This window comes from Equus przewalskii, chromosome 14, assembly GCF_037783145.1.
Source record: "Equus przewalskii isolate Varuska chromosome 14, EquPr2, whole genome shotgun sequence".
Taxonomy (NCBI): Eukaryota; Metazoa; Chordata; class Mammalia; order Perissodactyla; family Equidae; genus Equus; species Equus przewalskii.
This window is the reverse complement of record NC_091844.1, coordinates 78,675,192-78,690,778: the sequence shown is the minus strand read 5'-3', so window position 1 is coordinate 78,690,778 and position 15,587 is coordinate 78,675,192. Positions and strand designations below refer to the sequence as shown.

The window sequence follows — 15,587 nt, the reverse complement described above, 5'->3', positions numbered from 1 at the left end:
GCTGGTGTGTTTGTTGTCTAGCTCCTTCAGCCAGTTCACAGGGCCCACCCAGCTCTGAAGCCATTTCCTTGGATTTCAACTCCCCACTTGGTTCAGTCCCTTCCTTCCAAAACATACCTCCTGCGTTGTTAATACTTAGACTTTGAACCTCTTCTCCTTCTTGGAGATTAGAAACGAACGTTTGCTGGACTCTTCTTGTCTTTTCCCACACTTTGCCAGTGTGGGAAGTGTCTAACCTCCCCCTTTAGACTCAGTTGTGCTCTGGACACATTGTATGACGGGCTGTTCCAGTTGTACTGAAAACGCTTGGGCTCTTTGGTCCCAGTGCTCTCCCACATTCCTAGCATGGCTTCACGTCCCTTGACTCTAGCAGCTTCTTTCATGACTTCCTAGAGACAGAACAGTTCAGTGGCTAAGAGCAAAGTCCCTGGGATAAGTCTCCTCGAGTTCATTGGTGGCTCCTCTATTACCAAGTTACAGTTGTTGAACCTCAGTTTCCTCACCTATTAAACTCAGGGTAATAACATTATCTGCTTCACAGATTACTCAGCCACAGCCTCTGCCCTAAGGAGGCAAAATGGAACAGAGATTCCTGAGGCTAAACCTCGGAGCTGATAAGTGGCACGTTCAGATTTCAAAGCCAGGTTTACATGACTCCAACCTTGTGCTCTTTTCAAATATATCATGCTACCTCCCCTTAAAATCATCCTTATTTTCTTCCTTAAACACAGCAAAAATGGGGACGGTGCGCACAGCATGCTGGGAATCTGAGGATACTGGCAGCTTGTCGGGCAGCAGAGTTTGCCTGGGGATTCTGCCTTTGCACGTTATGTTCCTGTGGGTGAGGACTTCTTAACATTCATATGAATGCCTCATGCCAACGCCCACCCTTAGTAAGCACTTCTCGTGGATCCCCTTCTGCCTGCCCCTCTGGATTTGAAACTCCGTAAGAGCAGCCAATATGAAAAAAAGACCCTAGATACAAAGAATAGCTACTGGGCATATCTGAAAAAGAACATGAAGAAAGACCCTTTCTATCTCAACTTTTCTTCCCTTATTCAAATCCCAGTGAATTTAATTTAGCTAATGGAGTTTCCCAAGGTTAAAGTTTTCTAGAAGTCTTTCTGAAAATTTTGGTGTCTGGAAGTGACATCAGCACCAAGGCACAGTGAGCTCTTCCCTTGGACTCTCCCCCCTAAAATACAACCAAAAGGACATTCATACACCAACAGAGGACATACACAAAACACAAAAGACGTCTGAGAGACCCACGCAGCCATACATCTGAAGGTGGTGGTGGGGCTGGATACTCCAGAGGAAGTGGAAGCTGATCCGCAGGAGGTGTGCAGAGAGAGAGGTGCTGGCTAGGGGTGGTGAGCAGCTGAGGAGAAGCTCCCCGTCCCCGTCAGTGCTCCAGCCCACAATCACCCAGAGCGCGGCACAAAGAGAGAGGGGCTGGCTGGGGAAGGTGCGCAGCTGAGGAGAGGCGCCCCATCCATCCCTGCCAGTGCTCCAGCCCCACAATCATCCAGAGCATGACATGGAGAGAGAAGCAGCGGATGGTGGAGCCCTGTGAGCGCCTAGAGCACCAGGCGGAGTGAGAGGCAGCAGTTGGGGGAGGCATGCAGGTATAAGAAAGTGTTCCTTACCCCACCTGGCACTCCAGTCCTGCAATCGCCCAGAGCTCCGCACAGAGTGAGAAGAGGCAGGGGAAGCAGAGGTGAAGGAAAGCACCCCTCCCCCTGCCCAGTGCTCCAGATCTGCCATTGGCCAGAGGTCGCACAGAAAGAAACGCAGTCAGTGGCCAGAGCTGGGGAGTACCTGATCACACTGGGCCCAGAATTCACAGCACCTGATCCCAACCCAGTGGAGGCATGTGGCAGTGGGGACCAGATAATAACACCATGCAGAGGCAAAAATCTACACCATCAAGCAGTATGAGAAAGTACATTAAATCTCCAGGCCAGAAGGAGAATGATAAGTACCCAGAAACCAACCCTAAAGACAAAGAAATACATAACCTAAATGACAAAGAATTCAAAATAGCTATCATAAAAAAACTCAACAAATTACAAGAAAACACAAAGACAAATTAATGAATTCAGGAACTTCTTCACAAAAGAAACCGAAACTATAAAGAAGAACCAATCAGAATTGTTGGAGATGAAAAACACAATGGATGAGATAAAGAAAAATCTGGACTCCCTAAACAATAAAACTGACAATATGGAAGACCAAATTAGCAATTTAGAAGACAATACTATAGAAATGCTTCAGAGGGAGAAGAGAGAAGTAGGACTAAAAAGAAACGAAGAAGCTCTCAGAGGAATGGCTGACTCAATTAGGAAATGCAACGTAAGGATTCTAAGTATTGTAGAGGGAGAAGAGGAGAATGGAGCAGAAAGCTTGTTCAAAGAAATAAGAGCAGAGAATTTTCCAACCCTGGGGAAGGAGATGGAAATCCATGTGAAAGATTCTACCAGAACTCCCAACTACGTTAATGTAAAAAGACCTACTGTAAGGCATATAGGAGTAAAGCTGGCAAAAGTCAATGACAAAGAAAAAATATTAAGGGCAAAAGGAAAAACAAGCCACCAACTGGGAGAAAATATTTGCAAATCACATATGTGACAAGGGGTTAATCTCCATAATATATAAAGAACTCACACAAATGAACCACAAAAAAACAAAAAACCCAATCAAAAAATGGTCAGAGGATATGAACAGATATTTTTCCAAAGAAGATATACACATGGGCAATAGGCACATGAAAAGATACTCAACATCACTAATCATCAGGGAAACGCAAATTAAAACTACACTTAGATATCATCTTATGCCCATTAGAATGGCTATAATCACCAAGACAAAAAACAACAAATGTTGGAGAAGTTGCAGAGAAAAGGGAACCCTAATTCACTGCTGGTGGTAATGCAAACTGGTGCAGCCACTGTGGAAAACAGTATGGAGATTTCCAAAAAATTAAAAATAGAAATACCAGATGACCCAGCTATCCCACTACTGGGTATTTATCCAAAGAACTTGAAATCAACAATATAAAGAGACTTAGGCACCCCTATGTTCATTGCAGCATTATTCACAATAGCCAAGACATGGAAGCAATCCAAGGGTCCATCGACTGATGATTAGATAAAGAATATGTGGTATATATACAATGGAATACTACTCGGCCATCAAAAAGACAAAATCATCCCATTCACAGCTACATGGATGGACCTTGAGGCATTACATTAAGCAAAATAAGCCAGGCAAAGACAAACACCGGAGGATTTCACTCATACGTGGAATATAAACACACTTACGGACAAAGAGAACAAATTAGAGGTTACCAGGGGGACGGGGGGTGGAGGGTGGGCATAAGGGCTGAAGGAGCACACTTATATGGTGTATGACAAATATTAATGTACAACTGAAACTTCACAATGTTATAAGCTATTATGACCACAATAAAAAAAAAACTGGATACACACACACAAAAATCATTGTCTCCTTTTTATAGCAGTGGATGTAAAATTTAAAACCAAGTTATTAACTAAATGACAAGTTAAAATAATAAGGAAACAAAGTCCTTGGTTATCTGCAGCTATTAATCTAGTGAGCTAGTTAAAACTAGCTACCCCATAGATGTTTGAACCTCTACCTGTGCCAACCTCCAAACGAATGACTTGAATTCTTAGCCTTTACGCTCAATTTTCAGGATCACATTAGTTATAATAAAAATACTTGGGATGGGGTACTGGGCAGACTTGACACCTTGGGGGAAATCTGCTGGGCAGGAAAAGATGCAAAGGAAGTTGCAAAGGCAACGCAGCTCAGCAGCTGAGACCAGAGGCTGGGAGATTTCTCTAGGAGAGACAATGCCCTCCGTCCAAGCAGTGAGCAATTCACACTTGTTTAACACTAATTCTGGGTGAGAGGGCAAGAAGGGGAGGAGAACGACCTACATTATCTACTCTGCGTGAAACCAGACATTGTTGAAGGATGGAGGCAGGAATTAGAATCCAGTTAAAGGGCTCAGACTGGAGCATAGAGTAGACATTGGAAAATGCAACCTAGACTCCCATGGATAATGCTATCACCAAGCCATATACTACATGGTATTCATGTGAAACCTTCTAAGGGCTCAATTTAACCACAGCGAAGTTGTTAGCCTGCCTCTCAATGCAGGTAATGTGGGCTGGGCACTGGAGGTTCCTTCCACTCGTCAAGTGGAAAGAACAGGACGGAGGATTTACTATAAAATGACATATTATGAGAACTTTAACATGTACAAAACGTATGTGTAAATGAGAAAGTCAAGTCTGATTTAGACTACTTGCACATCTGTGATAGAGGAAAATGATTTCCCAATTATAATACCTCATGCTTAGCAAAACATTAAAATGCCAAACATGTAAGTATTCTCCATTTCAAGAAAGGACATTAAAAAAAATCTACAGAATGTTACGAGCAATTTCATTTCTTCTAAAGCATTTAATCTACTTTAAACTCTTTTTGGTTACCTTGGTCACAGCTTTTGGAGAAAATGTAATTGCATCCACCACAGTGATGAGGTCACCCGGCTGCAGGCGATCAAAGTACTTCATGCAGACATCATAGGCATGCAGCCACTCCGGTGAGGACTCTGGGGCTTGTTTAATGAGGTGAGGGTCTCCAGTCCAGAACAACTTCTGTAGCCAGATGGTGTACAGAGAGCTTGGGGAAAGCATCCGTCCATCCTTCTCAGGGATTTTGGGAACAAGTTTGGAAATAGATAAGATATTTTGACTTGAAAGAACTGGCTCCAGCGCTTCCAGAGGATTCACATTCTCGTCTGTTAGCTTTTTGTAATTAAGACCTATTAGAAAGGAAAGGAAAAAAAGAGAGTAGCTCATTCCAACGTAAACATACGGGAGCTTTCAAACACACACGCAGCCCTCTGGACGGCTGAAGGAAAAGATTTCTCTACCAATTAGTTAGGGTAGATAGTTTAGTTTGTCAGTTAGAGAGACCAGGAGATCTGAGTTCTAGTCCAGCTGCAACTTAATCAACTGTGCAATCCTAGACAGGTCATTTAACGTCTGTGTGCCTCACTTCCCTCATTTGTGCACTGGAAATGGCACTATCTCCTTGCTTCTTCAATCCCTCCATGGCACCTCTGTTTTCTTCCATCAGTGCACTCACCAAACCAAATTACATTCATTTGCTATTTATCTGGCATCCCATCAACTACTTGAAGGCAAGAATGGAATCTTACTGCTCATCCTCTGTGTCTAGTCCAGGGTCTAACCTGATTACTCAGTAAACCACTGATAAACTGAAGTAAATTTTCGGAATCATTTTGAATATCAATAAACACAGATTTGAAAACGCCTTGTAAATTATAAGGATCATACAGATTTGAGAGATATCAATGTGTTTAATTTCTTAGTTATGAACATAAAAAAACATAGACACCATTCAAAAGATTTCCACAATTTATCAAGGATTCAAAGGATCTTAATTAAGGGTTCTAGACATACTTTAAATATATAGGCTCCAATAAAGTGAAATTGTGCCAAATTGCCTATTGCAAAGTGTCTCAGCCTTGTCATTTATATAGATAACATATACCCAATGGGAGTAGGGGGAAAAACAAACCTCTAGAGCATTTGTGAAAAACTTTTAGTACTACCAAGTCTCCTATAAGTTGCTGTGTGACTTTCAATAGGTTTCTCAGTTCTCTGGTATTTCATTCCCTCAGCAGTAAGTGAAGGATTTGGAAAGATACTAACTAAAGTCAATTAGCATCAAAATCCTGTGGTTTCAGACCTGCGCCAGCCACAATGCATGAACACGACTGTGTGCAGAAAATTAATCCCGGGATTTAATTTAAACAATGAGTTCAAGCAGGAAAACAATCATCTTACCTGATGCAACTACCTTAAATTTCTTCAGCAGCCGAATGTGGGTTTCTGGTTTAATGGCATATTTCCCAAAATCTGCACAGCCACAGTTTTCGAGAAGAGTGAAATAATACAGCAGCCTTTCATGGTCAAAGCCACCAAGAGTGGGGTAAATATACTTGACCATGTGCTTGTGGAAGGCTTCAGGATCAGTCTTCAAAGTCTCAAAGAGATGAAGGGCTTGGACTCGATTTTCAATTTCTACTGTGGACAAACTGAAATTGAGACAAAGAAATTGTGTTAAGATTTGGCGCGTTTATTAATCAACATGCTTCTTTGTTTTAACTCAGGAAGAAAAGCTACTTCTTATTAGTCCCTTCTTCCTATCTAATCAAAGACAGTAAGCCACCAGGATGCAGTTAGTTCATACAAAGGGAAACAAATGAGTTAAATGCCTACTACTGTACTATACAATTTTCACACTATCTCACGTGGGTCTAGAGAAACCTGTAAAGTAGGTATTACTTCGCATTCCTGCAGCGAGGAGAGTTGCCCAATGCTAACAGCTAGGGAATGACCCCAGATCTGTCCGCTTCCACTATGCATTATTTACTCGCGTCACAGGAAAAATTTAAAATCTGAGCTTCATTACAAAAATGTAAACAATCTATTCTTTCAGGAATATAGGAAATGGTGAGGGGAAGAAATAATCCCAACTTTTAGGCATAAGTTTTACATCCAATAGCCTTGAACCTGATATTCAATAGACCCAAACGTGGTACTATGTTCAAATAAAATTAAAACAGGAAAGAATAAATACTTGCACTTTCACTTGAATTATCTGTAGTAATGAATGCTATTTGAATAAAATATCATGTCTTAATATTTTCATCTTGACTTAGATATCTTTATAATGTAATAAAAAATGTCATTCAGGGTTAAACTGTTAAAAAAATCTTAAAGGAGTTCTGTTTGGTTGATCAGTTTGTATTTTTTGGGTGAAGGGGAAGAGGGCACAGGTTTGGTCTTGTGCCTCTCCCTGGACAGAACACAGTGCCTCTATCCCAGTGTAATCCTGATGCTCCATGAGGATGAGCTTCCAACTTTCTATTTTAAGAGTCTTTCAGGCAGCCCTTGGCACTAAGAGAAATGCCCAATTTCCAGGGCTTTCAACAGGAGCAGTGACAGTATCTGGGGGCAGTGAGTGAGACCTCTGGCAGTATCAAAGTTAGGTTTCATATAGTTTAAAAGCAACCTCTCTGAAATATGATACCCTGTTTATCATGCTTTTCGTTACATAGATAAAATTAATATAAATTATGTCTTAAAATTTCTATGAGAGTGAGGGGCCAGCCCAGTGGTGCAGCAGTTAAGTGCCCATGTTCCGCTTCTCGGTGGCCCAGTGTTCGCTGGTTCGGATCCCGGGTGCAGACATGGCACCGCTTGGCAAAAGCCATGCTGTGGTGGGCGTCCCATGTATAAAGTAGAGGAAGATGGGCTTGGATGTTAGCTCACGGCCAGTCTTCCTCAGCAAAAAGAGGAGGATTGGCAGTAGTTAGCTCAGGGGTAATCTTCCTCAAAAAAAATTTCTATGAGAGTATGGTAACACCTGGGATAAGAGCAAAAATCTATAAAGTCAAAGTTATCAAGTAATTTAAAAATGCCCTTTTAATTTCCACTTCAAGAGAAATCCTATTTTTCTATTAAGACATAATTCAAACATTTACAAAAATATTTACAAAAATATTCCTGTCTATAAAAATGTCCCTGGTCGCCTCCTCTGAATATCCTTCTAGTCTGGTACTCAGAACATGCTTTAACTTTTCATTACCTGTCTCCCTCACTAGGCTATGTACCACTTGTGGCAAAGATGAGACCACATCTTCTTTATCTTTAGTTTCTCAGTTCCAAGCACCAGTGTGTGCTATAAAAGAAACATTCAACACATCTTATGAGTGCCAAATTGATGGGTGAATGAACAAAGATTCAGGTGTCCTCTATGGACAAGGCACTGTGCTCAGCACTGGGGAGGGTATAAAGATTTACAACACAGAGCTTTCATCTAGTGATTTGAAAACCTAGTTGAGTTACAAATACTTAGAGTTAAACAACCATGCAAAATAATGGGATGGGCTGACAAAGGGCATGCAAGTATATTCCAATTAAGAGTAGGCTATGCAAGTACATAGGCAAGTATATTCCAATTAAGGGTCCCTAAAGCTGTGACTTCAGAGGAGGTAGATATGAATGATAACAGAAGGCTTAACAAAGAAGTACTTGACCTTGGCATTGCAGGAAGGAATGAAGCAAAAATAATGTAAACACAAGGATCAAGACAAGAAAGCACAACGTCTGCATAAGAAACAGTAGTATAAATGGATGGCTGGTTGGAAAATGCTCTTGATACTATCACTATTCAAAATATGCAATGTCATCTCTGACAGATACTATACACACAGTGCTACATGAAAGCGACTCACAGAATTTCTGATATTCCTTCATGATCTGCAAAATGAAGTCTGAAAATAATGTAGTGAAGAAGTAAATAAGAAACTGTGTAATCCCATTAAGATGAGTCTTATTGACAAAGATTTGTAGGCAGAACAACATGCCCAATGGAGAAGGGAAAGCAAACTTGCACTCATTATGCTGATTACTATGCGAGGCAAGTTAAATCCAGGTAATTAGCAAAATTGTAGATGAGAAGCTGCCCCCAGAGAGGTTAAGTGACTTGCCTAAGACCAAGCTCCCAGATCTGTCTGGACTCAGTGTGCGTTTTGTTCACCTAATCACAAAGCAGCCACCAACTGACGAGGTCAGGTGCCCACACTAACAACTACTTTGAAAACAGGATTCTTTCTATAATGCAGACATTAGTTCTCTCCCCAGCAGCAATAAAAGAGTTCTCCTGTCATACTTCATTCCTAACACCCTGATAAACAGGGTATTCAAAGCAGACTCATCTACAAAATGGACAATGACTACACCATAACAGCTTTAGCTCATCTGTGTTTGACTTGATTCTGGATATAGTCTCTCTCAATCAACACTACTTTCCCCCTTGCCCACCCACTTAATTCTTCCGTGCCTATGATTCAGTTTGCCTGATGCGCAATTTTACCCAATTATCTTGTCAAAAGAGATACTGGAATACCTTTACTGACACATGATAAATACCAAAATCTCCCTTTTCAGTAAATTACAATGTGCTGAGATCTTTCATAGACTCCAGTAATCAATAACCCATTTTAATAGTTTCCATTGAAAGAAGCTGTAATCTTTCCTTTGGAATAAGAAATGAAATCTCTGCTTGGAAAACAATTCCAAAGAACCCACATTTAACAGAGCAGGAAGAAATACCATGTAACCACTGTGGACTTTTCACTGATCAAATTAATGATTACCCTTAAAAACTGTTTAAGTGCTTTTTCTCAAACAAAGTTTTAGCTATAAAACAGCTTATATATATAGTGCATATTTAACTTTCAGAGATTAACCACAGGAAGAAACTAGCATTCGTTTTACCCAATGCACAAGGAATAAATTATTAGTACTAATCCCATGATTAAGGTGTTCTGTTCTGGCTTCAACTTGTCAATCACCCAAAAATGTAATTCAAGAACAGCATATATTGAAAGGACTTATACTCGTATAAAAAACCACATTAATTTAAGTGCATTTTTCTTTGCTCAGTCTGCGATTGAGTGATAATACAATTCCATAGCTGACTGAAAGGAATACTTAGAAGGGGAGAGGAAGAAGAGTGGAAGTGGGAGAAGGGAGGGGGCTGCTGGGAAAGGCGGAAGAGAGAGCAAAGGGAAAGGATACGCGCTCCCACAGTTCAGATGCAGTAACTGACAGGCATTTCTTCCAAAGACTAATCCTCAAAGTTTGAAGATATATGAATCCAAATTAATTACTGTGATCACAAGTGAACAAGGCTCTGCCACTGATTCCCGGGCAAAGAGACAATTCTACCCTCTAAGTTACAACTACTCTGACCTGAGGAAAACAAATCCCAGGTATTTACTACACAAATGCCTCAGAATGAGTTTGACGTGGCAGGCTTGATCTGCAGTGCTGCCTGACAGCTGAATACATGATTACACAGGGAAAACGTGGTCAACATGGTCATGGCATTTTTCAGTTTTGCCAACATTTGGCCAAGTGACTTTGCAAACTGAAAAATGGAATTTAACTCTTCAAGGTCATCTAGACTGTTGATAAGAGGATCAATAATGTGTATCTCAGAGTCTATTTCTTGTCACATGAATACTCGGTGAGTTTCTCTGCAGAACGTTTTACATGAACAGAGTGGTGACACTGAAGGCCATGTGAACAGGCTTTGTGTCCTCCATAAAGACAACCCTGACCCCTGAAGCCTTTTAATTTCTCATAAAATCTCAATTCTGTCTGATGTATACAGTCTCACATTATTCTCTCTCTAACAAGAAATATTTTAAGAGACACTACAGCACAGAAATAGTAACAGGCATCTTTTATTGAGTGCTTATTATACACTAAGCACTATGTCATCTCATTTAATTCTCAGAAAGCAGAAATCTTATCATTAATATCCATATTGACCTGAAAAGTAATTGTTCAAAAATCAGATGTGCAATATTGGGCTAACAGTGCTCATAGGACGGATTCAGTAAATCTGCCCTATATCCAGAATTAACAGCTACTTTTTTTTTGGAGCACCTACTACATGTCAGGTACTGTGTATAAATCTCTTAAATCTCACAGCAGTTCTACAAAATGGAATAAAAATACTCACGTTATAGAGAAGGAAGTTTAGGCAAAGAGGGATAAAACGTCTTGTCCACCAAGAACACATTAGTAGGAAGTCGCAGAGGCAGGGTGTGAACCCAGATTTGCATGATTCAAAGTCTGAGCACTTTCCACTGGACAGAAACAGACCCAAATGCATCTTCTTGCTTATGTTTTGTGACTATTTTGGGGAAAAGTGGCCTGAAGGATCACAATATGGAAAGGAAGGTTGCATGTGTCTGGAGGGAATTACTTCCACTTTGGTAATGACAGTAATTAGCTCTTCCATTTTTAGGACTCGTAGGTTTCCTCTTACATGCAACACAAATCATAGTCTTGGTCATGATCTTTTTTCCCCTCAGGATAAAAGAAAGATCAAAACCAACTGTATGGCTCAATTTTAACAACCATGTAAGACCTGTGACTTAAGTATCTATATTCAACCTTCCTACTCTAATACAGATTTTTCCTAGTCCCGAATTTTTACCTAATTTTCAACTTTTTATAAGCTTAATCATGGCATACTTTTGAAAAGCTAAGCTACCTTAAATCCCCTCTCCATACACTAACCATTCTCACAACTAACTCAGCAGCCAAGCCAGACTTCTTTCAGGGAGGAGGAGACGGAAGAGAAGGCCGGAATCCAGAATTCTTTACAATGTGGCAATCTGGACACAAGGCTGACTATGAGCAACAGCTACCCTCAGGCATAGACTCAGTGTATCTTCTGTTTCATTTCAGAGAAAGGTAAATGTGTTATAGTCTATTCACCTCCCCACAGCTCTAACTTGCTCGTTCAAGAATGTAAAATTGTAGGGAAATCAACTTTGGGGGGAAAATGACTTTTTAAAGGAAAACAAACCCTAAGGCAAAGAACATTATTTTCCTTGTAATTCTGACCTATTAACTTCCCATTGGCATTGACTCCACAAGTAAATGTTGGGCAATTTCTATTGTATTAACAAGGCTGACTTCTAATAGCTGTGTTACCAAGTTTGATTGAACAGTAAGGTAAACTACCGTCGTCGTTTAAGTAAAGAACAGGGAGCAGCAAATGCTGCTTGCTAAATCAATATGAGGTGTTTTGTCACTCACAAGTAAGGATGCCAGGAGGCAGTGATTTCCTGCTTTAGTAATTGCTCTGCATCTGCATAATCACACTGCTATCAGGTCTAACGCTATGCTGCGAACAGTCTTGCACATTATTCCATTGCCTGATAACTTATAATATATTCAGAGGCCAACAAAGCATCCTGTTTGTACGGATATGACATCCTTTTATGTAACATTCAATGAAAGGAAAAAGATATTTAACAAAATGTCGAGGTATTTTTTAAGAAGCCAATATGCATATCATAAGAAACATTTATTTGAACCTATTACTGTGCCTCAAAAATGGTGAGGTCAGCGCAATACTTATCATGGACAGCACTGTCACTCATGCAGCAGTTCCATAAATACTGAAACTGTAGATGTTAACATTTCAAAGTGATTAATAAAAGTTAAAGATGCTAAATATAAGCATTTCTTGACCGTTCAGCAGGATTTGACCCCATTCAATACTCCCTCCTCTTTTTTAAATTCTTTCTTCCCAAAGCTTCCCCAGCACAAGATTCTCTTGCTTTTCCTCCTGCTTCTCTTTGGTGCTCTGTTTTTGTCCCTTTTGCTGGCAGCTCTTCCTCTACCATTAACTGTGGGAAGCCCTCCAGGTCTATTTTAAGTCCTTCTCCTTTCTCATTCTGGATTATTTCCCAAAGCACATCCACAACATACCTTGTTTGTCATGTATGTGTGTACGACTCCCAAATGAGCATTTCCAGCTCCACCTTCTCTTGAGAATTCCGGATCTTTAAGATCCACCGCCTGCTGGACCTTTCCTCTTGGGCATTTCTGTACCTGTAACACCTCCATTCCTTTATCTTTTTCTACCCTCCCCTCAAAATACCTTGTCCTTAACTAGTCTTCCCTGTCTCACTGAATGACATCACCATCCAACAGGGAGACCAAGTAAAATCCTGAAGATGATTCTGAACTCTTCTCCTTTCACTCACCTTCATGTCTTGCTTATCTTTATTAATCAATTTATTTAGTAGTATCTGTTTCACCTTCTAGATATCTCTGAAACCCATTCTCATCTCTCCTTCTGTACTTTCAAAACCCTGCTCCAAGCCATGGTGACTTGTCACACAGTTTATTACTACAGGAGCTCCCTAACTGGTCTCTATGTGTCCAGACTGGCCTGCCTAAAGTCTTTTCTCAACATGCCAGTCTACTGTAACCCCAGCACTTACCACTGTTCTAGCACACAACAGATTCTCAAAAAAACACCTTTGAATAAACGAATGAATATTAAAGTATCTAACTCAGGACTGTTATTACTAAAAACAAAAACTAATAGACTATTGTTAGAATATTTGTGTATCAGAGATGTATAGAGAGAAGGTACAAAGATACTAGTCCAGTATAGCTCAAAAGGAAAAGTGAAATTGTACTTTACAACTTCAAGATTCTGCTAAGATAGACTCTAAAAAGAAAGACATGGAAATAAACTTACATAAGAATTGTGTGCTTACCCACTGTCAGTGAACAGGAACTCCAAATGGGTCATAAAAACCTCCCAACGGGAGACACTGTAACGCTGTGCCAGAGAAAGAGCAATGCTGTAGACGTTTTCCTCAAGTGTTCTTCAAGAATGTCCATTAGCCAAAGGGAAGGGAAAGAAGAGAAACACATTACTTTAATCAGCAAAGAAAATGTTCATTAGGATTGCTCTCCAGCTGAGAGGGGTGCGGTCAGCACAGTCCTTAATAAGACATTTCACAGTAATTCAGGAAAAGTACCTCCAAGGAATTTTAATGCTCCTTTTTCACTGTGGTGCATTGCAACTGACCAAGGAATCGTCTAGACCAGTGGTTCTCAACTGAGGGTGATTTTGTCCCCCAGGAGACATTTCACAATGTCTGGAGACATTTTTGATTGTCACAGTGGAAGAGGAGGAGGAGAGTGCTACTGGCATCTAGTGGGTAAAAATCAGGGATGCTGCTGCACACCCTACAATGCACAGGACAGCCCTCCCACAACAAAGAATTCTCCAGTCCAAAATGTACTGAGGTCAAAAAAATCCTGCTCTAGACACTAGAGCCTAGAGTCAAAAAACAGTGCAAAGGAAATGCATCCCTGCCCTATGGGTAGATATTAGAGAATTCACAGTTAGTCACTCAAGAAACTTTTATGCTTTCTACACTGCGCCAGGTATTATGCTAGCTGCTTAGGATATAGAAACAAACAAGATATTTCTTGAGGAACTTGCACTTCAGTGGAGAATATGAAACATGAACTAGTAATTAAATACAAGGGCGGCAGTGCTAAAAGAGAAGATTACAAAATACCGTGAGAACAGAGAGGAAAGAATGACCAGCTTCAACTGGAGAGCCAGTGGAAGGTTTAAACCAGGGAATGGTGTCACCAGATTTGAGGATCTCTAGGCATATGAGGAATTCTTGTCCAGAAGACCCACATTAAGGCCATTTTGGAAAGGCTATTGCAGGATCCATATTTCTCAGAAGCAGAGAAATGTACGATGGAATTCTTGGTTGGAGGAATGGTGGGCAAAATCACAGACGCAGGGATGAAATATCTGTTATTACGAAGTAATACTGCTAAGACTATATTTACCCTAGCGAAGGAAACCAGGACATTTGTATGTTTGATTAGCCACGGGCTGGCAAACGTTTTCTGTAAAGGGCCAGAGAGTAAATCTTTTAGGCTTTGCTGCCATATAGTCTTGGTAGTATATTCTTCTTTTCCCTGTTTTTTTCAATTCTCGTTTTTCCACAAACTTTTAAAAATGGAAAAACCATTCTTTGCTCATGGACTATAAAAAAAGAAGCCAACATAGATTATTAGGTCATTGTCACTTAAAACTATTTCTTAAAGTATTTATTGAGTATCTACTTCCACATGATGGAATGAGAATTATTTGAGAATGGGGACCATTAGCAATTCATCCTTTCTATTACAGTAGTCTAGCACATTTCCTGACACCAAGCACATGCTCACATACTATGGATACCTTTATCACTTGATAAAGGTGGGAAGGAATCAAACTATGTTATGCCCTCTTCAAAGTTACCCTGACTAACCATCAAGAATGTATTATCTAAGATATATAGACAATAAAGGACAGATATAATGCACTCACAGAAAACTGACATTAAAACGAATATACGATTAATAAACAAATGCAGAATGGTCCTGTTGTGTACAACTGAAGGTAGAGCTGCAAACAGGAGGATGCAGGTCCTTCAATGATTCTTGTATGTGAGACACTAAAATCCCATCTCCAAACAGAACTGCTAACTCAGAAAACCCAGGGACATTTGGAGACATTTTAAACAAGCCATCCAAAGACTGCTCTATTTTTCTAAGCAACAGATTGTGGAGAAGATTCTATTATATATTTATCAAAAGCATGAATTTGTCCTTTAGGATATACTTCAAATAGCATATGCTAGCTAGATACTTAAAAAAGAAAATAAAGGGCAAAAATACTAGCAAAATGTAATTGATGATGTAAGGTGTGCCTTATCTTATAAACTTTTATTCTGCACAATAACCCTCTTCTAAGAAATCATAAGCATGTCACCAAGGATTACGAAATGCCCAAAGAGAAAGCCTACTGGACTGGGAAATAGGAAGCCCAGGTTCCACCCTGGCTGTGTGAGCTTGAAGAACTCTTTCAAGTTCTTTGGCTCTCAGATTCCTCTTCCAAAAGTGAGGAGGTTGGATTAAATGATCCTTCAGTCACTTTCAAAGTGGACATTAAATGACTCTATGAAATTATGAACCTCCAGGAGAATAGAGGGGAAGAGAAAAAGATTCATATTTCCCTTCTTAACTGAATCTTGCTACGGGTTGTTCCTACTGTCT

General features: G+C 40.2%; 1 protein-coding gene across 1 annotated transcript in view; it reads right to left on the bottom strand.

Annotated features, from left to right (window-relative positions):
- The window catches only part of NBAS (NBAS subunit of NRZ tethering complex), a 331,777-nt gene that overhangs the window by 87,489 nt on the left and 228,701 nt on the right, over positions 1-15,587 (bottom strand). Inside the window, exons 42-44 of the mRNA XM_070574395.1 lie at positions 13,232-13,342; positions 5,910-6,160; positions 4,524-4,858 (exon numbers count right to left, since the gene is read on the bottom strand). Coding sequence (XP_070430496.1) covers positions 4,524-4,858; positions 5,910-6,160; positions 13,232-13,342 — 697 coding nt within the window. The remainder of the gene's footprint in view (positions 1-4,523; positions 4,859-5,909; positions 6,161-13,231; positions 13,343-15,587) is intronic.